A 26,989-nucleotide genomic window follows, 5' to 3' on the forward strand; every position below is an offset into this window, starting at 1 on the left:
GTGACAGGTATACACATACACAGAATATATGCTGGGAAGCATTTCCCTCTGTCCTTTCCCTCTGGGGAAGGACTGTGAGTCTTCCGGTTAAGAAACAGGGAGTGGGCAATAAAATTTCTCCCCTGGAGTGCATTTGCATACCCAGCCCACACTCTATGAACTTATATGGTAACAGGAATATTATATGCCCAACTGATGCCCAGGACCAGACAATCTAATTTTCTAAGTTGTGACAGAAGTACTGAGATCAAAGGCAATTTATTATAATTTTTTTTTTAATTATTGAAAGAAAGATGACATAAATAGCCATTGCATGTCAGCTGGGTCAGGTAAAGCCTTAACCAATGTCAGTATCAATACCTGTTAGGACATTCTTAACCTTGATATGGTGGGAGGGGTATCTACACAAGGTACTTGGCACACAGGGTATTGGACAAAGAAAGTAGCTTTAGTCTGCATTCAGCAGTATTCCTCACTACTGAGTTCATCTCGTGCACTGCCCTATATGGCTGCCAGTCACATGTGCCAAGTAAGCTAAAGGGCCTTTAGAAGTTCTGTTCTGGGCTTGAGTTGTATGATTCTATTATGCTTTTGTCAGGTGGCTGGGATACAAATTTAATCTTATGTAATGTAATCACAGAAGACCTATACCCCTCAAAATCAACAGACATTATTAGGCTTTAATGAGTAAATAAAATAAATTCAGAAACCTGAGACCTATATCAGGTAGGAATGTTTCTGAATGAATCCAAGAATCATCAACAAGAATAGGTTTTAAGAAACTGTGCTACAAATGGATGAATAAATCCTGAATTAATCATAGACTATTGTAAGGGCTTTGGCCACTGGATGAAGGCAAATGGTACTAGACAGGAAACATCTTGGAATTGGTTGGAAAGAATCAAACACAACCCTGAGCCCATGTATAAAATCAGAAAACAGTCCCAACACTAGAAAACTCCAAGTTCAGGAGCTGAGAACTCCAGTAACCACTGAGGTTGCTCTTCCATGGATTCACAAACTCCAGATGTGGTGGGAAACTGATCTTCCCCACCCCAACTCTCACATTCCTTCTTTCCAGGAAACTTAATGACAAAGAGTTTCATACTGGTGAGAAGCTTTGCCTTAGTTTTCAAAAGACAATGAAAAGCTGAGCTTCGTGTCTAGGCAGCTCCAGTTCTTCAAAGGTATGTTCCATAGAGACAATCAGCTCTGGTGCAGCTGTCATGAATGTTAGAGGCCCAACACGTTGCTCTGCACACGCATGGCAGAAGTGGCCACCTTTGTCTTCCTTTCTGCCACTCTGGAGGGAGGGATAAAGAAAAGAAGGCAAAGAGAAAAGGTGGAAGAGCCAGAGTGTATTGAGAGACACTGTCTCCGAGGGAAGTGTTACAGTACTGCCACAACCCAAAGCCCATTAATTTGTTTTTGGCTTGCTCAAGTAACTTAGACTTTGCAATGAAATTCAATATATAAATATCTGTCAAAAAGACACTCCCTTCTATTGTATCTGCAAGGATGAGCAAGTGAAATTCAGCCATTTGGAGGACGTAAGGAAATAGTTCCTTCAGGACCATTCTCCAAACAAAAAGCTGCCACTTCCAATGAGGTCTGTGGAAACTAACCATGAATATGTTATCTAGGGCTGAATCATATTTGGGAACTAAGTGGCACCCTGGTTTGACGGCTCGATTTGGGAGTCAGGAAGACCTGAGTTCAAATGCAGCTTCAGATACTTACTAGCTATGAGTCCCTGGGCAATGCACTTAACCTCACTCTCTGCCTCAGTTTCCTCATCTGTAAAATGGAAATAATAACAGGACCCTACCTCCCAGGGCTCTTGTGGGAATAAAATGAGACCATTATTATTCTTTTTAATAGTAACAATAATTATATTTATATAAAAAGCATTTATATAATGCTTTAAATTTTACAAAGAAATAACAAAAGCTATTTCATTTGATCCTTACAACAACCCTGTGAAGTAGGTGCTATTATTATCCCCATTTTACAGAGAAGGAAATTAAGCCTGAGTTAGGTTGAGGGACTTACCTAGGGTGATGAAGCTAGTGTCTGAGACAAGATCTAAACTGACCAGATACTCCTGAATCTCTAATCCAGCCCTCTCTCCATCCACTATGCCACTTAAATGCCCTTTTTCAAACCTTAAAGAACTATCTAAATATCAATTATTATTACTGCTTCGACTCTTTCTCCAGCACTTCCCTCAGTTTAAAGGTGACCTGCTAAATAGGCAGATCCTCAGTACACACTACTCAGTATGAGGTCTTAAAAATCAAATTAAATCAAAGAATGATGAGCCAAGGAAGACTGACGTACTCTTATTAAACACTTCCCAATTTAACAACAGTATCAGAACAATTCATATATTCAAAGGCTGGTCCATGGTACCATCAGCTCTGATTCAATGAAACTTTCCAAACTACTTCAACCCCTAGTGGTCCTTGGTATTCTCTGAATGTCTGCATCACTCAAAATCTAGCATTTATTTATATTGTTTTATATTTTTTCTTTACATGCTCCTTGCACATTTGAGTTCTCTCTCAACATTACAGTCTGGTAGGCATTCAAATAGTGTATCTACTTGTCTGTTAAAATTCTTTCTCTTATATATCTCCCTGCCCCACCCCACCCCACCCACCTCTAGCATAGTAGAAGGCATGTAGCTGAACATAGTGTATTAAGTATTTGTTGAATCAAAAAATGAGTCCAATGACAAAAGTGACCTACGTACATAAATGATGGGAAATTTCTTCATGGTGAGAACAGTCTCTGCAGGGATTATGTTATTGCATTGCCTCACACAGCAATGTACCTCTCCACTTTTTAAGACATCTCTGGTTAGCTCTGCTTGAAAGTAGTACTCCTGGAAAGACAGAGAGATTAAGATTAGTAACTATACCACCTTCTGGCCCCTGCAGTGGTCTTAAAAGAACTTCAAGCATTTTGTCAGTCCTTACAACATCCCTGCTGGAGTAGAGTTGGGTGTCCCTCATCCCGTGTATAAATTATTAAGGGGACAGATCTTACTGTCCCATCTATGCATTATCTGAGCCTTTGGCTTCTCTGCCTCCTTCCTCCTACTCTTTGCTCTTATGGCATCATAGTTTCTTGGAATATCCACAATATTAGGGATAAGAGAGGGAATAGAGACTGGATCAGTGATTTCACTCTAACAGGGAACCCCTGAAAAAAGAAATTCCTTTAACCAAAGTATGTCAGCACTTTCTGTGCAACTCTGAACGGCACCAGCACTGCCTTACTTGCTTGTGTTTGTATCCCCAGCATAGCTCCTGGAACAAAATAAATGCTTAATAAACGCTCTCATTCACTCACTCACTCTCTCTCATTCTTCCTTGGCTATCTTGGCTATAGTTACGTACCATTTTTACTTTTTTTTACCTTCGATCTCTAGCTATTTTCAATGTAAAAGTCCAAATACTAAAGGAAAGTGACTCCTTGTAGTAATACAACAATCAACAGCAAAATTAGACTCCTGACAGGGGCGGCTAGGTGGTGCAGTAAGAGCGCTGACCCCAGAGTCAGGAGGACCTGGGATCAGTTGCGGCCTCAGATACTTAACACCCACATAAAAAACTGGCCGTGTAACCTTGAGCAAGTTACTTAACCCCAATTGCTTTAAAATTTAAAAAAAAATAATTAACCCCTGACACTTCTATCTACCTTCAGCAGCTATTCAAAAGTGCTATGCAAAGCCAAAGACTACTTTAACCAAAGCATCTAGAAAAGTAGCACGTGTACTTGTGAGAAAGATGATTTGTAAGAATTGAAAGGTAGTGATTACACTTAGGATTTCTTTTCCTTTCCAATTTCAGATTTGTAGCCTAAAGTCTATTTGGTTCAAGGAAAAGAGAACTTGACAGCTTTTACAGCTCTAGCTGTCCTATATTAAATCTCTCTACAGAATCTGGGGTTTATTGGGAAAGCCAAAAGCTCAATAATCTAACTCAGGAAAAGCAGGAAGGAGAAATGGTGAAGTACAAAGAGTGTGTCAGGACATTGTGGGGAAGAAACAGCTGTTGAGCATTAGAAAATACTGATTCTGGATACTCTTGCCAGTGACAAGTAACCAGCTGCACTTTTAATCTAGCCCTAGACAAAATATATTCATTCCACTTACAAACAACTTTCTTGGCAATGGCTGTTGCTGCTTCAAAGACAAGGTAGGAGTGGGGAGAGAAAGCATGTATAAAGGAAATTTATGCAGAAATTAGTTTTATTTGATTTCCTTTTTCAAAGGAATAGAATATGCAAAGGAAGAAATATGAGCAACTGTAGCAAAACTGGGACAATAAGCTGACTTAGGCAAACAATAGAAAACATATAGAATGTTGCTGTTTTAATGAAGAGCCTTGGAGCCCTTGGCAGGCTTGGAATTCCACTTTTCGCCATTTTCGATTAGATCCTAGTCAAGACACCACATTTTTGTACCGCAAACAAGAGTTTATTAATCTGATAAAACATTTTAATCTTCCCAAGTTCTGTACCCTAATTCAGTTTTTACAATTCCCAGGCTTTTGATAATGTTACTATGTGTCCCATGTTTTATCTGATTATTTATCATTTCTCTTACCCCAGCCAGAGTTAAAATGTTTTCCACTGACTTGGTCATGATGAGGCATTTCTTAGCACGAGTCACTGCAACATATAGCAAATTCCACTCCTCATCAGGAAATGACTCTAGAGAAGGTAGGTGGGGCAAGGAAGGAGGTGAATGTCACTTCAAAGATTAAATAACTTACAAAAATCTACAGTCACATTTAAATGTTCTCTAGACCCTCCTATTATTCCTTATATAACAAGTGATGTTTTTATATTGCTTAAAGCTCTAGAAAGCATCTCTTCACAACATTCATCTGTGGTACACAGTACAAGCACCTATGCTAACTGGGACAAAGAAGGCACAATTGCAATTTGTGTTTGTGAAGGGAGAACTCACACTAATGAAATCACAATTATTCTGAAGCTATCATACAGAAGGGAGAATTCCTAGGCTCTGCCTAGTAGATACTAGAGTTCTCCTACAAATATGAATTCTCATATCAGTATTACATTCTTTTTTTTTTTTGAAGGGCAATTGGGATTAAGTGACTTGTCCAAGGTCACAGGACAGTTTTTTTGTGTTAAGTGTCTGAGGCTGGATTTAAGCCTGTTTTTGTTTGTTTGTTTTTTGAAGGGGGGAAGGCAAGGCAATTGGGGTTAAATGACTTGCCCAAGGTCACACAGCTAGTAAGTGTGTCAAGTGTCTGAGTTCAGATTTGAATTCAGGTCCTCCTGACTCCAGGGCCAGTGCTCTATTCACTTGCACTACCTAGCTACCCCAGGATTACATTCTTTTTAGGCCTGCTGTCTAATATATTAGGAATAATATAAGGAATTAACTTAATGAGGAGATACTATTCATCCTATCACTAAAATGTATTTGCCTAACTACTCATGGTAACCAGAAAAAAAAATCAACAAATCTTTACTGACCATCTTAGATATCTCTTGTATTCCCCACAGAAATTAGTATGGTACTGAATACATGGTAGGAACTCAAATCAATAATTTATTTATTGCTATCCAACACTATTAGGAAGTAACATATTACATTAGTGAAGAAACAATGCCTTTTAACACAATGCTTTTATGACATATAACCAGAAGTATAAACTTAGTCATAGAATTTAACTTTTAAACTATCACATATAGGCATAAATTCTTCAAACCAACTAACCTTTTTGTTAAGTAACACCAACATAAAACTGCCATCATGAAAAATAATCCTATCACAAAACGCTCAAAACTAATGCCCAAAACCAAGGTTTAAGGCAGAGAGGAAAATGGACTTAAGGTATAAAATGAGAAAAACATTTTTATACATGGACTATGTGGAAGTTTGTTTTTCTTAATTATGCTTTATTACAAGGATTTTGTTTTTCTTTTATTCTTCTTCTTTTTTTTTTATTAAGCAACTGGGGTTAAGTAACTTGCTCAAGGTTACACGGCCAGTTGGCCAGTTATTTCTGGGTGTGGTGCTAAGTATCTGAGCCCGGGATTCGATCCCCAGGTCATCCCGACACTGGGGCCGGTGCTCTAACTCACTGAGCCACCTGGCCGCCCTCTCTTATTCTTCTTAATTGGGGGGGGCTGAGAAGTGAAGACAAATGCATGCTATTTGAAAAAAATAAAAATATATTGTATCCAACAAGAAGTATAACAGTTATATGAAAACACTGCCACCCTAGTACATCAATTTTTATAATTAATATGGGGAAAATTTCTGATATTCTTACCAATTCTGAAGTGAGGAATCTGTGCAAGGCTATGTCTGCCACAAGGAACTTTTACAAAATCATCCAAAATCTGAACTGTATCAAACTCCAAGCCTTTGGCTTTGTGAACGGTGCCCAAAACATATTCTAGATCAAGAAAAAGGTAGAACATAGTAAAATGGGGCTTGATGTGAAGAGAAAAAAATACAGAACTAAAATGTCTCTTTCTTGACAATATATAGGTTTGATGTAGGGCTATAACAAACAAGGGTAAAATGGGAAGACTGAAGAAGTTAGAATGCAAGCTACAGAATGGTTGGTACCATTCTTGGAAGTGAAGAACCATGCACTGACTGCTCCCTCTATGTCGAGCATTGGCAAGACATCCATGAAGCTCCTGGGTCAGCACTGAGAAAGTTTCCATTACGAACAGTGCAGAAAACACAGCAATAAGTCTTATGAAATGCAGTGAGACAGAAAAGGGATCCTGTTTTCCCTCACCTGCAAATGCTACATCATTTACATGGCACTTCTCAATCCTTTTCACTAGTTCTGGGATCCGGACATTGTACTTTTCAACCACCGCAATCTTTGCCATCAGTTCCTTATCTTCAGCAGCAACAGCATACCTTTTTAAGCCCCCGTAGCCATCTTTGTGTATCCATCTCCGGATGAATCTATCCTTGATAGAAAGGTTTTCTAAAGAAAACACATATACATTAAAACCAATGATATTATTATAAAACTTAAGAGGTTACATATTCCTTCCATAAAATTCTATTCTAATGTCACAATGTGGCACAAAAATGATCCTGAGTTTTCAAAGGCTTTGGCAGTAGCTAGAAAAGCTTCAAAACAGGGAATACTTTGGAAGCACTTGCCTAATCAAATACATTTTTTCTGCAATATATAGATATACAAGGAATGGATTCTTTTGTCATGGCAACCCATAAAGCAAAGAAAATTATAAAACAGAAGGGCCTAAGAATCATAGTGTTTTAGACCCTCTATTAATAGTAATTAAACAGTTGGTACTCAAACCTGTTTTAAATAAATAAAATAAGAAGACAGAAAATAAGTTCCATTAAAAGGGAAGATAACTCACAGGTCCTCTTGGAAAAGGCAAATAAAGGGGATGGGAAAGGTAGAAGAAGGAGCAAGCATTTATTTAGACCAGGCACTATAATATACACTTTCATAAATATTATTTGATCATCACGATAACCCTGGTAGGAAGATGCTTTATTATCTCCATTATACAACTGAGGAAACTGAGCAGACAGGTTAAGTAACTTGCCTACGGTCATACAAGTAGGACATGTCTGAGGCTAGATTTGAACTCAATTCTTCCGGACCCCAGGCCCAGCATTCTAACTACTGTAATCACCTAGAATTGGAGAATTTTATCATACACTCAAAGGTAATGAGAAACAAACTGCAACTTTTAGGACTCTGTTGCAAACGACAAGGATATAAAGAATGAAAAAGTATGAGAAGACCTTCTAAGTTAAACTTTAATACTTGGTAACTTCAATAAAAATGTACACATGGGGAGGATGGCAAGAAAGATTAGAATATATGGCTAAGGGGTCAGAAATGAGAGGCCAACAGCCAGTACACCTTTATATTGTGAATACTTTAAGATTAGGACGTAATGGACATAGCAAATATATCATTATTATATTACCAAAAAAAAAAAAACCCTGAAATTGGTTGTACTTTAGCAGACAAAACAGGACTGATTATCAATGTGGGAGTCATTTCCAAATAAGTTCTCTGTGTACAGTCATACTACCAACTTGTTAGAGTAGATATAAAAACTGATACCAAGTAAGAAGAATGAAAAGATATGGCATGCAATTTTTAAATAAACTCATTCTGATATTTAAACAAGTTTAATGCAAAAAATTGGAAAAATCAAATATTAACACAAATAATAACTATTTCCTGAGAAAGATTAACTGATATAAATCAGTTTCCATGACAAAGAGCCTAAAAACAATGTTAGTTAATTCAATCAATCAATTAGTGCTTATTAAGAACCTACTATGTGCCAGGCACTGTTAGGTGCTAAGAAAACAAAGACAAAAATGAAATAGTCCCTGCTCTCAAAGTGCAGGGGTCACAATGTGTATATAAGAAGCACATTAAGTAAACATAAGGTCATTTTGTGTTGGTGGGGAATCAGGAAAAGCTCTCATGAAAAAGTGGTATTGGAGATGAGGAGTGAAGAAAGTCATGGATTCTAAGAGGTGGAGGTGAGGAAGGAGAGCAATTGGGGCAGAGTGGGAGGTGGGGAGAGAGCTAAGAAATGAGAGATATAAGCAACAGCAAGAAGGCTAGTTTGACTGTAGTATAAAGTACAGGAAGGGAAATGATATATAATAAAGCCATAAAAATAGACTGGGATCATGTTGTGAAGAGCTTGAAATGACAGATGAGTTTGTATTTGATACAAGTGGTAATAAGAACCTTTTTGAGCAAGTTAAGTGGCATAGAAATATTTGGTTTTTAGGAATATTACTTTGGCAGTTGAACTGAGGATGGATTGGTGCAATGGTAATAAGCATTTAAAGGTCTTCCCTGCCCCTTAATAGACCTAAGGGAATTTGAAGATCTTCCCTGCCCTCTAAGAGACTGAATGTAATCACATGGAGTCTGTGGTGGGAGGAGTTTGCTGAAGGGTGGAGAAGAGTCCACAGAAGTTGGGAGTCAGAGTAGTTAGAGCTGGAAGGAGGAGAGGACACACCCAAGGAGATAGCTAAGCTTTCCAGTGTGTTCCCCCTGCTGTGACAGCTATGTTTGTGAGTGCTTGTTTGTGGGAAGGCTGAAGGATGGTGTGACTCACTGCGGTGTTATGGTATATCAACTTCTTTGTTACTATGATGGATTTGGTTTTCTGGTGTCTGAATAAATGTTTTGCTTCTGTCCTTTATATGGAGAGTCGCTTATATTTTGTGATTGAGAACTATGACAGCACATTCAGAGTCACTGTTGGTGTTGTGAATATTGCGTTGGTGCTACAATTGGAGAAGGGAGACATCTAAGACAGGGAGACCAATTAGGAAGTTAATGCAACAGTCCAGGACAGGAAAGAAACCTGTATTAGGGTAGTTATATATGTGGAGAGGAGATGGATACAAGAGAAACTGAAGTAGAATACATAACATTTGACAACTGACTGGATATATGGAGTCAGGGAGAGAGGACTCAAGGATGACTCACTTTCTAACCTGGTTGACTGAAAGATGACAAGAGACAAGAGGTAAAAGCAAAGTTAAGAAGATGGTACAGAGAGAAGTAGAGGGTATACACTTTTGAAGAAATTGAAGGACTGATTCTCAGGAGAGTTAAAAAAAAAAAAAGAGGTGTGGATACCAAACACTTAGGGGGAAAAATCATAACTGTCATTGAAAAAGGTGACTAAAAAATAGCAATAAATATTAATCCATACATCTGCTTTCCCATCACTATAACATAATTCAGAGAACAATAAATACTTGTGTTCTCACTGGTCATTTTCCAGTAAAAGTGCTACCCAGAAAAAGTTTCCGAGTCTATTCAGACCTATGTAAATGGATTAGAATTTACCCAAGCAAGTTATTTTCTAAAGATATGGCATTTACTTGTCTTTAGTCACTTTGCCCTTCTGGTCACCTTCCTGTGGAAAATCTAACTTATTAATATCCCTTTAAAAATGATGCATCGGGGTGGCCAGGTGGCGCAGTGAATAGAGCATAGGCCCTGGAGTCAGGAGGACCTGAGTTCAAATCCAGCCTCAGACACTTAACACAAAACTAGCCGTGTGACTTTGGTCAAGTCACTTAACCCCAACTGCCCGGCCATCCCCCTCCAAAAAGTAAAAATGATGCATCAATCACTGAAAATAAATGGACCACAGGTTCATAAACTTATAAGCTATGATCTGATCCAAAGTATAACATCACTATCACATTCCTCATTCTGAACATTAATGTATTCATGTAGTTTAAGAACATGTTAGTCAGTGACACCATTACTTAGACTTTACCCCAAAGAAGTTAAATAAAAAGGGAAAGGTCTCATATGTACAAAAATATAGCAGCTCTATTCGTGGTGGCAATGACTGGGCATTAAAGGGGTGCCCATCACTGGGAAAATGGTCGAACAAGTTATGTTATATAAATGCAATGGAATACTTTTGTGTCCCAGGAAATTCCATGACCAAAATAAAGAAAGAAAGAAAAAGAACATAGACATCTTAATCCCATTTCAAGAACTCTTAAAAAAGAAAACTGTCCAGCTCTCTCAGAACCAAAAGACAAAGTGAAAATAGAAAGAATCCAACAATTACCTCCTGAAAGAAATCCCAAAACAAAAACTCTCAGGACCATTATAGCCAAAATCCAGAGCTTCCTTCTAGGTCAAAGAAAAAAAGTACTGAAAACAGCGAAAAAGAAAGAATTCAAATACCAAGGAGCCAAAGTCAGGATCACATACAATTTAGCTGTAACCACTATTAGGGAATGGAGAGGGGTGGCTAGGCGGCACAGTGAATAGTGCACAGGCCCTGGAGTCAGAAGGACCCGAATTCAAATCCGACTTCAGGCACTTAACACTTAGTAGCCATGTGACTTTGGGCAAGTCACTTAACCCCAATTGCCCTTCCTTTCCCCCTCCAAAAAAAAAAAAGAGTGGAGAACTTGTAATACAATATTCCAGAAGGCAAAGAATATGGATTTATAGAAAAGAATAACTCACTCGCAAAGTTGAGTATAATATTATAAGGAAAAAAGGACCTTTAATTAGAGGACTTCTAAGTATTTCTGATGAAAAGATTACACCTGTATTAGATCTTTGAAGTTCAAACACTATAGTTCACAGAAATACAAAAAGGAGCTAAAAAAAAGGACTAAAGGATAAACTGCCACATTCAAATATGAGGAGATGATACATGTGTCCCTTTTGAACCCTAACATCATAAGGGGTCAGAGGGAGTGCAATTCCCTGGGAGTGGTTCTGTTATGCCTTGATAGTCAAGAAAACAATGGAAAGAGAGGGTGGAGAAGGAAAAGGGAAAGGAAGGTATAGTGCCAATGCAATATTTACAGTGCCCACGATCACTATAAAGACTGTGCCTATAAATATTGCATGATGTTCAATCACAAAACATACCAAACTCTCCATACAGAGGACAGAACTGAAGCATTTATTTAGACACCAGAAAACCGAATCCCAAAACCAGTAAGCTGATTCCATTATAGTACCAAAGATATTAAGAAGCTATAACAACGAGAGCCACAGCATCCTTCAGCCTTCCCATAAACCAATATTAGATCAATATTTATTCACAAACCTCTCTCTCTCCTTGCCTGAGCACTTCTCTCTCCCACTGTCTCACTAGTTCTGACTCCCAGCTTCCTGTGGACTCTTCTCCACCCTTCAGCAAACTTCCTCCATCACAGGCTCCATGTGACTGATTACATTCAGCCTATTGGGGGGAGAGTTTACTTTCACAGCAAGGAAGGTCTTCAAATTCCCATTCCCATTACAGAAGGTTAGGGAAAATTAAGTGTATACAAGTAGACCTCTTTACAACAAGTAGGGGGTAAAGGGAGCACCTGACACTTGAACCTTACTCTCATTTGAACTGGTCAAAGGAAAGAATAATGCAAATACACACACACACACAGAGCTGGGTACAAACATACATTTCACTCAACAGGGAAATCAACAGGAGGAAAAGAGGAAAAGGAAGGACAAGTATGAAATTAGAAAAAGGGTAAATTAAGGAGGGATTAATCCCAGACAGAAAAAACACTAAGAATATGCAATAATATTTATAACTTTTTGAGGTGACAAAGAATGAGAATCTGAGGAGGTACTCATGAATTGGAGAATAGATGAACAAGCTATGGTATATACACTTTATGAAATTACTATGCTAAAATCTTGGCTGTTGTCCTTCGTGCTTGAAGAGGACTAAAATGACATCATTATGCTATAAACTAAGTTTCAATGTGTCTGAGTGTGACTGATCAGACCAATATGAGCTCGGAATGTTCTACCACGGGTTGGAACAAATAGTCCATGTGAACATTTAGGGTGGAATTCTCCAAATTTGTGCATCCTGTGTTTACTTTGAGCTGTTTCATTTCTGCTTTTCCCATAGAGCATAGCACCTTCTCTGAGGTGGGCACACCATGCTCAGTGGTCCTGTGCCAGTGTCTCCTATGTCACACAATCAATTCCAAAGTTCCTGAGAGAGACCTTGAAAGTACATTGCCAGGGGCGGCCAGGTAGCACAGCCAAGTAAGAGCACCAGCTCCAGTGTCAGGATGACCTGGGGATCGAATCCCAGGCTCAGACACTTAGCACCCACCCAGAAACACCTGGCCGTGTAACCTTACGCAAGTTACTTAACCCCAATTGCTTAGGGGCGGCCAGGTGGCTCAGCAAGTAAGAGCACAGGCCCCAGTGTTGGGATGACCTGGGGATCAACTCCAGGCTCAGATACTAAGCACCACACCCAGAAATAACTGGCCATGTAACCTTGAGCAAGTTACTTAACCCCGATTGCTTGAAAAAAATAAAATAAAATAAAGTTATAAAAAAAAAAAAGTACATTGCCAGAGCTAGCTCAGTTTTTGGGAGGCTCCAAAGGTAAGTATGGGATAGAAAAGGTATTACACTGACTACCAAACTGAAAGTCTACACAGCCATTGTGCTGACCTCATTATTGTATGCCTGTAAAACCTGGGCAGTCTACCAGCACCATGCCAGGAAAGTGAATAGCTTCCATTTTAATTGTCTTAGGAAGATTCTGAAGATCACTTGGCAGGATAAGGTACCAGACACTGATGTCCTTACTCAAACTAAAACTGCCACGCATTTAAACTTTGCTTCAGAGTACAACTCTGATGGGCTGGCAACACTGTTTGAATGAAAATGTATGCTTGCCAAAAAGACTGTTTTATAGAGAACTCACACAGGGCAAGTGTTCGAACAGTGGTCAGAAGAAGCGATACAAGCTAAACCCTTATCAACCTAATGACTAACCAGGATTCCATGTGACCCATCTCCTGACAGAGAAGTGAAAGATTCAGAATGTAGAATGAGACAAATATTTTTGTCGACATGGTAAATGTGGATGTTTTTTTTTTTTATTGATGATGCATGTTTTTAATGGAGTTTGTTTTTCTTGTGTCCTCATTGAGGAATGAGGGATTAAAATGAGAAGGCAAGAAGGCAGATCTTGGCTGATTAAAATAAAATATATATCTTTTTAAAACATCAATAAAATCTGACATTTTAACCATAATTTATGAAACATAAGTACTTCTCTCTAGAAAGAAAGGTGCGTTTTTGGATATGGCCAATATCAGAATTTTTTTTGCCTGATTATGCCTATTTGTTACAAGAGTTTTGTTTTCTTTTGTTTCCCCTAGGGAGCAGAGAGTGCTGGGAGAGAGATAGAAAATAAATGCTTGTTATAAATAATTTAAAAAATAAGTCTAATGCACATGTAAAATACTTGTTATAATTCATACCCTACAGGATATAGGATAAAGAACAGCTATGACAGAAATAAGATATACAGGCACTGGGGCATAGAGATCCACCATGCCTTACTGGAAAAGTCAAAAGGGGTATGGGAGAAGATATGGGAGAGAGCAGACTGGAGGAGAGGATATCCTGTGGGACTTATTTTGGGGTGGTGGGTAGGGGAAAAACGGGGAAAAAATTTGTAACAAAATCTGGCAGAACAAATGATGTAAATCAGAAGTTAATAAAGCATTTGAAAAATGGAAAAAAAAACAATTATGACTGAGCAAACAACTTAAGTGCTACGACATTTATCAAAATTTAAAGTACTACTGATATACAAATTTCTACTACAAAGTGAGACTGAAGTGATGGACCAGATCCCTACATTTATTACTTGTATACTGAAACTGGGACTACAATCCCCCACACTTCAACTTCTGAGAGTCTCCTTTCATCATAAGAAGAAACATTTGTATTAAGTGTGGGTAAATTATAGTCTTTTTTGCTAACATGTAAAGAGGGCATAGTATACACTGAAGTACAGCTGCTTGTAATCTCTGTATGCAAAAGTTTAATCTTTTTGTCTCCTTTTTTAAAGGAGTTTCGCTCTTTCATTTTAAGATAGCTTCTTCCAAGGTCATTTTTAGGATAATTATTTTTGTAAAATACATTTTAATTGAATTCTTTTATTTTTTAAATCACCACAGTTTTCCTTAGTATCCCAATCTTTCCCCCTAGTACTTTTATAAGACAAAAAAAAAGTTAAAAGTCAGCGCAACCATTAATATAAAAAAGTCAAAAGATATGTGCACTATGTAACATCTGGGGCTCTATCACTCGAAAAAAAGGGGTTGGTTGAGAGAAGCCTCTCATATCTCTTCTTTCATACCAAGCTTGTTCTTTTTTTAAATTTTATTTTTAATTTATGGAATAAAACAAGCATTTCCATAACATAGTATAATAAAAAAGATGATTACACATGAAACAGCAAATCTATGTACAACTTGCTATTCCTTTTAAAAATATAATAAAGTTATCATGTGAACTTTTTTCTTCCTCTCTCTCCCTCTGCCTTAGATAACAAATAGGCAAATACATAATTTTACAAACATGTAAAATTATTCTATACATATCTATTAGTTCTTTCTCTGGATAGAGAAAGATGGAATCTTTCTTTATACGTCCTTTACATTTAATTTGGATATTTATAATAGTCAAAATTACTTATTTGCTCAGTTATTCTTAAAAGAATATTGCTGTTACTATACACAATGTTCTCTTGATTATGCTCATTTCATTCTTCATTACTCATGCATGTTTTTCTAAGATCATTGAGCTCCTCATTTCTTATAGCACAGTAGTATTCTATCACAATCATAATACCACAACTTGTTCAGCCATTTCCCAATTGATGGGCATCCTTGCAATTTCCATTTCTTTGTCACCACAAAGAGAGTTGCTATAAAAATTTTAGAACATAAAAGTTCCTTTTCTTTTTCCCTAATTATCTCTGGAAATAGACCTAGCATTGGTATTGCTGGGCCAAAGTTTAATAATTCTTTGGGCAAAATTCTAGATTGCTCTCCAAAATGGATGGATCGGTTTATAATTCCACCAACAATGAATTAGTGTCCCAATTTTTCCACATCCCCTCCAACATTTGTTACTTTCCTTCTTCAATCATTTTAGCCATTCTGGCAGGTATAAAATGATATCAAGGCTGTTTTAATTTGCATTCCTCTAATCAATAATGATTTAGAGCATTTTTTTCATATGACTACTAACTATTTTTATTGCTTCATTAGAAAATATAAATGAGCTTCCTAAGAAAAAGATCACCAGGACCAGATGGATTTACAAGTGAATTCTATCAAACATTTAAAGATCAACTAATTCTAGTATTAAATAAATTATTTGGAATAATAGGTAAAGAAGAGGTCCTACCTAACTCCTTTTATGAAACAAATATGATACTGACCTAAACCAAGAAGAGTAAAAACAGAGAAAGAAAATTATAAAACAATTCCATCAATGAATATGGATGCAAAAATCCTAAAGAAAAATACTAGCTAAAAAATTACAACAATATAATACAAAGATTATACATTATAATCAAGTGGGATTTATGCCAGGAATACAGGGATGATTCACCATAAGGAAAACTATTAACATAATCAATTATATCAATTTAAAAATCATATGATTCTATCAACAGATGAAGAAAAAGCTTTTATAAAGTCTAACACATTTCTATTTCTATTAAAAATACTTGAAAATATTGGTATAAATTAATTTTTCCTTAAATTGATACAAAGCACTTATCTAAAACTATCAGGAAGCATTATTTGTAATACGGATAAGCTAGAATTCTTCACAGTAAGATCAATCAGGTGTGAAATAAAGATGCCCATTATCACCAATATGATTCAATATCATACTGGAAATCATAGCAATAAGATAAGAAAAAGAAATAAAAGGAGCAAGAATATGGAATGAGCTAATAAAACTCTTTTTGAAGGCGAAACGATGATAATACATAGAAAATCTCAAAGATTCAAATAAAAAGTTAGTCAAAACAGTAATTTTAGTAAAGCAGCAGGATATAAAGTAAATCCATATAAATCATCCATTTCCTTTTCAAGATCATTTTACAGATAAGGAAACTGAGGCATAGAGGTTAAGTGACTTGCTCAGGGTCCCCCAACGAATGAGGCTGGATTTGAACTTGGGAACTCAAGAGTCTTCCTGACTCCAGGTCCAGGATTCTATATACAATGCCACTTTAGCTGCCCCAATTTTTTTTAATAGTATGATCTTTAATATTACAATAATCTTTCCATTTATAATGTATTGTGGAATATGGCTTAGCCTATTAGCTAAAGCTGAATTTCTGCCAGCTTTCTTTTTAATTTTCCCAGAAGATTTTATCAAAAAAGTTCCTAAGTAATATATGTCTACTAGTTTATCAAACACAGGGTTGAGTTCCAATGTTTTTGATACTTCCTTTTCTAGTTTGCAATACTGATCTACCTCTTAATTTTTAACCAATACCAGATAATTTTGATGGCAGCTATTTTATAATACAGTTTGCAATCTGGAAGTTCTATCCTCCCTTTGTCTGTACCTCTTTTCATTACTTGCCTTGACAATCTAATTTTTCCAAATGAATTGTTATTATTTCATCAAGTTTTATAAAGTATCCCTTAGATAATTTGAATGAAATAGCATTAAAAGCATAAATTGACTTTCCTAGTATTGTCATTTTTATTAAAGTAGCACAGTACAGTCATGAGGAATATTCTTCCAGCCATTTTAAATGTTTCATTTCTTTACAAAGCACTTTGTATTTGAAGTCTATTTAAGACTTTTAGTTGTTTTGGTAGGTTGATCCCAAAATACCTTAAGCATTTTGTAATTGCTTGAGATTTGCCTTCCCATTTTTGCCTCTTGGTTTTTGTTATTATATAGACATGCAACTAATTTTTAAAAGTTTATGTGGTAGCCTAGAATTGTTGAACCTATTGTGTTTCATCAGTATCTTTGCTGACTCCTCTATCATCTGTACATAGGAATGATTTTATAATTTCTTTACCTATCTTTATGTTTATAATTTCTTTTTCTTGCTTTATTGCTATCACTAGCATTTCCAGAACTATATCAAATAAAAGTAGGTACAGTGAGGATTCTGTATTTATTGGAAAAAGTTCTAGTGTATCCTCATTTCACATGATACTTGTTTTTGGTTTTAGATTATTTTTATGATATTAAAAAGAGGATCTCTATGCCTACACTTTGTAAAGTTTTTGGCATATATGAGTCCTATACTTTGTCAAAGGTTTTTTCTGCATTTATTCAGATAATCATATGGTTTTGGTTTTTTATGTCAGTATGTTGTTTTCCATATGTTGAATCATCCTTACATCCCCAGAATAAATCTCACTAGATCATAATGAATGTTTTCTTGGATACATCACTGCAGCCTGTTTGACATGATTTTATTTAAAAATTTTATTTATTTAAAATTTATTTTAAAATTTTTAATCAACATTCATTAATAACATTGATCTACAAATCTTCTGCTTCTGTTCTTCTTTAGTTTAAATATTAGGACTATATCTCATAAAAGGCTTTTGTCAAGGCGCTCTCTTTTCAATTTTTGAGACTAATTTGTGAAGTACATTATTATTCTTTGAAAGATTGAAAGAATTTTCCTATAAATCTTTTAGGACCACTATTGTTCACTGGTAATTCTTCTTGGAGGCAGCTAGGTAATGCAGAAATAGCGCGCTGGGCCTGGAGTGAGAAAGACTCATCTTCCTGAGTTCAAATCTTGCCTCAGACATTAGCTGTGTGACTCTGGGCAAGTCATTTAGCCTATTTGCCTCTCTTTCCTCATTTGTAAAATGAGCCGGAGAAGGAAATGGCACACTATTCAGTATCTTTGTCAAGAAAATTCCAAATAGGGTCACAAAGAGTTGGACAAGACTGAAAATAACTCTTCTGAGTTGGTGGTTCAGAAGACAGAGAGCAGGGCCTGTAATCAGGAAGACCTGAGTTCAAATCTGACCTCAGATACTTAGTAGTTGTGTGACCCTGGGCAAGTCACTTAAGATGTTTGCCTCAGTTTCCTCAAGTTTAAAATGGAGATAATAATAGCACCTATCTTGCATGGTTGTTTTGAGGATCAAATGAGATAATATTTGACAGTCTGTCACATAGTAGTGACCATGTAAATGCTTATTTCCTTCTATTCCTTTTTCTGAGATTGGACTATTTAAAATCTTTATTTGGTCATTTTGAGTATTTTATATTTTTAAAGGTGTTTTTGTGGTTCTTTTGTGTACTCTGTTTTGTTAAGATACAATTGCGCAAAGTAGGCTCAGATTACCTTTTTATTTCCCCTGGTTTTATTAAAATTTCACCTTCCTAATTTGCTATTATGTTGATTTTATTCTCTGTTCTATTTTTAATCAGATTAGCTAAAGTTCTCAATTTTAGAAGTCCTTTCAAAGAACTAGTTTTTAAGGTTCTTAAAATTAAATTTTTTTGTTTTCAGTTTATCATCTAATTTTTATATCTCCTATACAATACTAATTTTAGATTGTTAGTTCTTGTTTTTTAAATGAATATTCAATTTTCTTTTTCTAGTTTATTAATGTATATTTATAGTAATATGACCCCCCCTGAAGATTTCCTTAGCTGTATCCCCCCATCACTTTCTTTTATATCATTATTAACTATTTCTATAATTTGCTCAATTCTGGATTTCATTGTTAAATGCTCATCTGAGCATGTGTTTTTTGTTTATGATCCTTGAATTGACTACTTTTTTTATGCATTACTATATATAAAGGATGCATTTACTATTTCTGCCTTTTTATATTTATTTACAGTATCTCTGTGCCCCAATATATTGTCAATTTTTATAAGTTCCATCTGGAAAAAATATAGTTTGCAGTTCTATTTGGAAGATGTCATGTCTTTTAGTTCTAGTTTTTTCAGTAAATTATTCAGTAGCGATTTTCCTCTTTGTATATCTTTCTATTAGACTTATCCAAAACTGAGAAAGGGACTCTGTATCTGGAGGCAACAAGAATTGGAAGATTTTCCCCCATGGTAAAGTTCCAGTGGAGATACCTTGAAAGTCACCAGGAGCAACAGCAGCCAGTGAAGCTGATGGAATACTCAGACGAGGAAGCCTCAGGTCAAAGGGCTACAAGGTCTTCAGCACTCTGTCCTAAAGAACCAGAAAAGGCCCTTAAGATCCAATGTTCTGAACTTCAAAGATCCAGAGAGCCAAACTCCAGAAGGCAGACGTCAGAAGATGAAGCAAAATGACTCAGGTCATTACAAAGCAGAGATGACAACCTTACCCAAAAGTGTAATTAGAAGGTAAAGCCTGGCCCTGGGACAAAGCCCCACCAATTCAGGAACTAAGGCTGAAGAATTGAGGAAACTGAAGATATAGAAAACAAAAGAATTACGATGAAATTCTTTCTCATTTTATTAGAAAGAATAGAATAGACAATAAAATAATCAATGCCTTTTAAGTAAGCTAAGGATTTACTATGTATGTTCCAAAGAAAAGTAAAAGCATGGCCTCTGTCCTCAAGGTGCTCACATTCTCATGGGAGAAACAACATATAAACAACTATGTACACACAAAGTATGTTCAGTATAAATCAGATGTAATATCAGAAGGAAGGTATATGAAGAAGGGGATGACCAGGGAAAAGCTTTTGAGCTGAACTTTGAAGGAAGCCAGGGGAGTCATGAGGTAGAAGTGAAGGAGATCATTCCAGTTATGGGAGAAATAAAGTACTAGAAGACTATAAAGGTAGGAAAGAGAAGGTAGTAGATAGCTTTAAAAACTAAACAGAAGATTTTATATTTGATGATGGAATAGTAATAGGAGTCCACTGGATTTTACCGAGTAGGTGGTAACATAATCAACTCTGTGCTTTAGAAAAACATCTGGCAGCTGAGTGGAGAGACTCTTCAGGTAGGGAGACCAACCAGATTAGTGCCATTAGTCCAGATATGAAGTGATGAAGGCCTACAAAAGGGTGACAGCTATGAGAAGAACAGATCTAGAGAAACACAAAAATATAAACTACAAGGGAAGAGTAACTCTATAACAACTGTAAGCAGAAACTAAAAGGAAAAAGCAGATTTTTCACAACAGCTAAATAAGTATGTAAAAGAAAACGAAGTCAGATATTAAAAAAATGAAATAAAAACTGTGGAGGAAAAATTAAAAGGGAAGTAAACAGTTTAGAAAATATAGTGCCCAAGTAAGAGAATTCCTGAAAATCAGAATAAACAAAGAGAAATCAATTACTCCATGAGACAATAAGAAATATAACAAAATCAAGACTTGAAAAAAACAGAATACAAGGTATCTATTATCAGAAACACTGACCTGAAACAGTAACCTGCAAAACAGTTCAAGGAGAGATAATTTAAAAATCAATGGATTCCCTAAAAGTCATAGTTTACAAAAAAATAAATCATAATAATAAGCCTGGATAGTTTATTTCAAGAAATCACCAGTGAAACTATCCAAATCTATTATAGAATCAGAGAGCAAAGGAGAGAAATAATTTACCAACCATGTCCTGAAAGGAGCCCCCAAAAGAGAAGTCTGAGAAATGTTATAACCAAAATCCAGAGTTTGTATATCAAAGAATAAACACTGCAAGCAGTCAACAAGAAGTTCAAAGTACCAAGGAACAGCAGTGAGGATAATAAAACACCTGATAACTTACTATAAATGAGAGGAAACCTTGGAATACAATATTCCAAAAGGCAAAAGAAAGAAGCTTACAACCAAGACTAACTTACCCTGCAAAGCTGAGTCTACAGGGGAAAATGGACCTTTAATGAAATAGAAGACTTTCAAACATCTTTGATGAAAAGACCAAAGCTGAGCAGGAACTCTGAAATGCAAACACAAGTATTTGTGAAACCCAGTAAGATAAATTCATTTGAGCAATTGTGAAGGGGTTATCTGATGATGTAGTGATAACATTTTAAAAGGAAGAAGCAAAAATGTTATTGTCTTCAAATGGTATCAAGGGAGAAAAACAAGCATTCTGAGTCACACTTTTCAAGAAGTTCTAAGAGTTTTAAGAAGGGAAACAAGGACTTATAGGAAGGAGAGGAGACTTGCTCAAGGTCACAAAAGCAATAAATGAGAGAAGCAGGAACTGAATCTAGGTCCTCTGACTCCAGACCCAGCATTCTTTCTACTGTACCATGGCTGCTTCTCATAGCCTCATTCAAAAGATATGAAACTTGAAAGGGACCTGAGAGGCCTGTTCCAACCCCATTGTTTCATTACAGATGAGGAAACTACAAAAGCTCTGCTCAATGTCAACAGAAACCAAGTGACAGAACTAGGACTCAAATCTAAGACTCTTTCTGCTACAGGAAAAGTAGAGACCAAGTAGAGATCATACTTCAGAAGAATCTGAAGTCAATGATCAAATTCTCTGAAAACATAGTAAATAAGTGTCATCAGAAAGGAACAACCTTTCTCCAGAAGAAAGCAAATCAGTTAAGCAGATACTATACAATAGAATAACACTCAAATCTCTTGCCCCCAGTACTTATTCTGATGAACTTCGACCATCAGGGTACTCACGTTTCCTCTGCTCCTCATCTGACTGAAGAAGGACCCAAATATCAATGAATCTGTCCAGTCCAAATGATTTAGTTCCCTGAAAAAGTTTTTGGGAGATGTGAAGGTTTGGATATTTAAAAAGTAGAACTAAGTAAAGCAAATATATTGAAACTCTAAAACAAAGTGATTTTTCAGAAACAAACCTGAGCTATAATGAAAGCATAAAACAACAAGCAGGTCAAGGATGAAAATTATTACAGGGTTATGCTACAGATTTGAGAACGTGGGATGGTCAATTTGGGTTTTTTGCTTCAACTATTAGCTCCTCAAAGGCACTGGCAAAGTCAAGGCCTCTGTTCTGTACCTTTGTTTTCTTTTTGCTTGTTAAAGGTATGAATATTTTAACTTAACAAATCCAATACAATCATATTAATTAGCATGAGTATTGCACTTCCACGACATGATAAACTTAATGGATCTATATATAAAATCTGAAATAAGCACTGAAATAAAATACTTAAAATGACCACCGGGATCATGGAAACCAAAGAGTAATAGTATCATTACAGCACACCAAGTAAAATAGTAAAAGGAAACACGCAAAAAGCTCTTCAGCTTTTCCCATGAAAATTACATTGTACTCTTAATTCTCAAAACACACATTAATATTTCTCTTCTCATATGAGTTCATGGAGCCACTATGGACACCATCTATTTTATCTTTATCAGGTTAAGAAAATAAAAGCAGGCATTTGAAAAAAATTGAGTTTAAATTATCATATCTAGACACATTTTAAAATCAAGCAATGACAATAAAACTTCACGTGCTGACAAATCCTACCCCTAAGGAATTTGTTTGTCTGTGGATACAATATTTCCTTCATTCTTGGGAAATAGATAAAATTAACTAAATTTCAGTTTCCTAAAGGGGAAAACTAAGGCTGGGGAGGTTAAATGTACTTCTCAAATACAGAAGTTTAGGAAATGATCTCACTACTAAACTCTCAAAAAACTTCTGACTTGAAGCTCTAAAGAAACACTCTACTTCACTGAATAGAGAATTTAGATTAATTCCCAGGATACAAAAGTAAAACATGATACAGTTAAAAATAGTACTTAGATGGTTTACAGATTTTTTTTTAGTTTTAAAGGAACACTTATTACAAATAGTTAATACAGCACAAGCAACTCTCAAAATACATTTATCACCATATCATCACTGTCAAAATAACAGCTTCCTGGCACAGGAGTAGATAATGCTCATTTCAATGCATCAAAATGAAAAGAGACCCTTTGTCTTTAATCTGCCTTGTCCATTTTACTATTTCCATTTTTCTTAACTTCAGTGCTTTCTGAGTCCATAGCTTAGGCTCTTGGCTTTCACATTCATCTGTATCATTTGTTCATTGGTAGAATTTGTTCATATTCAGTAGAGTTCTGTCTGAGGTGATGGAAACTTCAACCAAAGTGAAAACACTCATGCTGGAAAACTACATTCGAGTTGTCTTATGCAAGTTGAATGGGACTGTACTTGCTGTACTGCAGTCTGCTCTTCCTCAGTCAGAGGTGACAACTCCAGATCTGCGTGTCGCTCTAGTTGTTGTACCATTTTCACGGTATTATTCAAAGTAGCACGAATACAGTTCATAGACTCTTTCTGTTCAACAGCAACTTGTTCCAACTGGGCACACAAAGTCTTGTATCAAGACTTCATGACTGACAATTCCTTTCTCCTGACAAATCATCAGGAGGATTTTTCTTGACTTCAAATTCCAGCTTGTGCTGAATGTAATCCAGATCAGATTCTGCTTTCTGGAACAGCACTTCCAGGTTAGTGGCCACCGCCTCCATGTTGAATAGTTGACATTCCCCAGGAGGCAACAGTAGCAGTAGTTAAGTCCTCAAACCCCTATACCTTTGTTTTCTAATTAGTTAAAGGAACCTACTTTCTAGGAACATATGCTGGCACAATGTAAATATGAATGGTAAGGTAAATAATTATTTAAAAATATGTGCATTTGTCATTACGTCTTTAGGAAGGTACTGCTAGAGAAATCTTGTGTTGTATTTCATTTTAAAAGATAAACTCCAAATAGGCAGGGCCTAGATCCATTTAATTAAATTTAATTCAACTCTTGCTGAATACTTACTATGTGCTCCATAATGCTAGATGATGTAGAGGCCCAGAAAGAAAGGCATTGTGTCCTCCTTCTCTGTAGACACAAACCATTTTTGGCTAAAACAGCCACATATCCTTCTCAGAATCTAGGTTCAGCCTGCCCTACAACTGAACAACAACATTTTGAACTGTTCTACTTGCTGGGCAACCACAGAATGTAATAAGTTATCCAGCACCATTTGCAAGGCTAACTGGAGACAAAAACAAGTTGCTTTCTGGAGGGTATAAAATTTCCCATAGCTAAATGTTTTTAAGTAAAGCTTCTTTTGACCTAACCCAAATCACAAGCTACAGCACTTGCCATGTTATCACGTAAAGGATACAAAAGAAGTTTATTACAAGGTCTATGTCCTGAAGGAACTCACAATTTTCTCAGGGAACAAAACCCATATACATAAAATAATTAGAAAATATAAGGGACTATACAACAAATTATATAATCAAGTTCCATAACATATGGTATAGTCAGTTGGGTTATGAACAGTCAGGAAGGGAAGAAATCAATTGGATTTTGCACAATGTTCAGTATGTGTAACATTTAAAAAGTATTATTTTTATTATGATGAATATAAAAAACTTGGAAAATACTAGTGTTTTGAATTTATATGGCATAGCAACTTCCCTTCAGAAACCTAATCTTCCCAAATTTCCTGTGAAAAAAGAAAGATACTGCTATATGCTTTATAGATACTTAATAGACCTGATTTGTCCCATGGCACACAGAGTCAAAAGCAGTGTAAATCTTCTAGCTTCCAAATCCTCAATTCAAAAGTCTATCCAGTAGATTACAGTAATGCTTTTGGGTTATGTGTAGTCATCCTGATCAATTCCATAGCAATGAATAATGACAACAAACAGTTGGAGATACAAAAAAAGAAGTGCACATGTGAGATGAGGGCCTACATTTTCAAAACAGTAGGTACAGAAAGGTCCTTCAGTCACTGAGATTCAATATTTAATCAACATAATCTGGTCCCTTAAGTAGTAGAAACTTCCATCACGTTGCCACCTAACTGACAAATGGAAGAGGTCAACAACTAAAATATCCAACAGTCAAATAAATATTTCCTTCCATAATTCAGCTAATCAATTTAGATCTCTTGTGCCAGGTATTTTCCTCTCATAGGAGAAAGTATGTTTCTCTGAAAAGTTTCAGAGCATGAAGCAGTCAAAATAAACTCACTCTTACCCCAATCAAATATATTCTTGAGGGAGCTTTCCCTTCTGTCACCCGTACTGCTTCATCAAATACGCTCGCATTGGTTCTGCACAACAAGGCAACTTGTCCTTCTGAACTGCCTCTAATGCTACCTTTTGAGAGAGAAACATGTATCATATTGTATGGTAATGAAAAAAATTAATTTTTAGAACCCATAAACCAGAGGAACTAGAATCTTACTCTTCTGGTTTCCTCCAATCAAAGTCTTCTTCCTGACTTTCTTGCAAACATCCAAGATAGTGGCTCCCACATAAGCAATTTCAGCACCAAACCTAAAACTCTGTTGAGAAGAGTCAAGAGGGCAAAGGATTTAGTGGCTGCATCCTAGCATACAACAGTCAGTGACATCAACAGTAAATTAATCCTAATTAAGAAATGCACTAGAATTCTCAGCATTTAAAGGAGGATAATAATTACTAGTATGTTACTTAACTGAACTCATTTGCTTTGCTAAACATAATTTCTGTTCACCCTATCTGGAATGGATATTCAGAAATTGTTTTTAAAATAAAACTACCTGTACTCAAATTTACCATTTAGTACTTCAAGGATCTATGATTCCTTTAGTGGTCATAATAACCCTTTTATCATATAGTTGGTAAGTTTTGGAAGGCTGTGATAGCTGACAAATTCACTAATATAATCAAGGCAAAGAGTAACCTTAGAAAGACCGGTCTTCCTCCAAAAGATAGGCAATCCACCACTAGATCCATTTTCCACTAAAGTCCTACCAATCATATCTAAACATGACATGGAAATGACTCTAGATTTTCTGAATCTATACCAGTATTTACATAGTGCTTTATGATTTGTTGATTGCATTACAAATTTGATCCTTCCAAAAACCCTGGAAAGCAGTTGCTATTAACCCCATTTTACAAATGAGGAAACTGAGGCAAGAAGAGATTAAGAGACTTGCCCAGGTTCACAGAACTATCAAGTGTCCAAGGCAGGATTTGAATTCAGGTCTTCCTGAATCCAGATTCAACATTCTATCCACTGTACCACTTAGCTGACTATATGCCAGAAGAATGCTCTAGCATGCTGGAAAGTCTTCAAACATGAAGTTGATGATGGGTTCTAACTAGAATCTGGTTATTATGTTATCTCCCAACAAACTATTAATAGTGTTTTTAAATATTTCAAATATCATTCTCCTAATCATCCAGGATTGAAACCTCAGATCCATTTAAAAATGTTTCATGAAATAGTAAGTTCCCAATCACTGAAGAAATTCAAGTAGAATCTGGGTATAGGCAGTATGGTACAGTGGAAATAATGTTTGCTATGGAATCAGAAGCCCTGAGTTCAAATTCTGGCTATTTGTCAAACCTTAAGAAAGTTGGAGATGTTATAGGATATTACAGAAGGGATTCATTGGGCTGGAGATAGAGATGGGGAGGCATGGCAAGGTGAAGGAGTACAAAATGACTGGCATAAACTGTGATGTTATGATTTTTTGACATCTCCCATCTCCCTCCCCTATGAACCAACCAAGTTCTTTTAATTTTATCCATTATGTTTCTCACCTACATTCCTTCATCTTGATGTCATAAGATTATAGAAGTAGAGTCAGATCATAGAAGCATAGATTTTAGAGGCTATTGAGCTTAACCCCCACATTTTACAGATATGCAAAC

At 36.1% G+C, this 26,989-nt stretch overlaps 1 protein-coding gene across 4 annotated transcripts in view; it reads right to left on the reverse strand.

Annotated features, from left to right (window-relative positions):
* Positions 1-257: 257 nt before the first annotated feature.
* Positions 258-26,989, reverse strand: part of FBH1 (F-box DNA helicase 1) — a 91,346-nt gene continuing 64,614 nt past the window's right edge. For all 4 annotated transcript variants that reach the window (XM_069094268.1, XM_069094266.1, XM_069094267.1 and 1 more), the window contains 8 exons: positions 25,530-25,629; positions 25,320-25,441; positions 21,973-22,048; positions 6,801-6,998; positions 6,321-6,446; positions 4,616-4,722; positions 2,756-2,887; positions 258-1,303 (listed from right to left, as the gene is read on the reverse strand). In XM_069094268.1, coding sequence (XP_068950369.1) covers positions 1,133-1,303; positions 2,756-2,887; positions 4,616-4,722; positions 6,321-6,446; positions 6,801-6,998; positions 21,973-22,048; positions 25,320-25,441; positions 25,530-25,629 — 1,032 coding nt within the window. In that variant the 3' untranslated portion in view covers positions 258-1,132. The remainder of the gene's footprint in view (positions 1,304-2,755; positions 2,888-4,615; positions 4,723-6,320; positions 6,447-6,800; positions 6,999-21,972; positions 22,049-25,319; positions 25,442-25,529; positions 25,630-26,989) is intronic.

Source organism: Petaurus breviceps, unplaced genomic scaffold, assembly GCF_028583685.1.
Source record: "Petaurus breviceps papuanus isolate PSGF00001 unplaced genomic scaffold, PetGlider_PUasm1.0 216, whole genome shotgun sequence".
Taxonomy (NCBI): domain Eukaryota; kingdom Metazoa; phylum Chordata; class Mammalia; order Diprotodontia; family Petauridae; genus Petaurus; species Petaurus breviceps.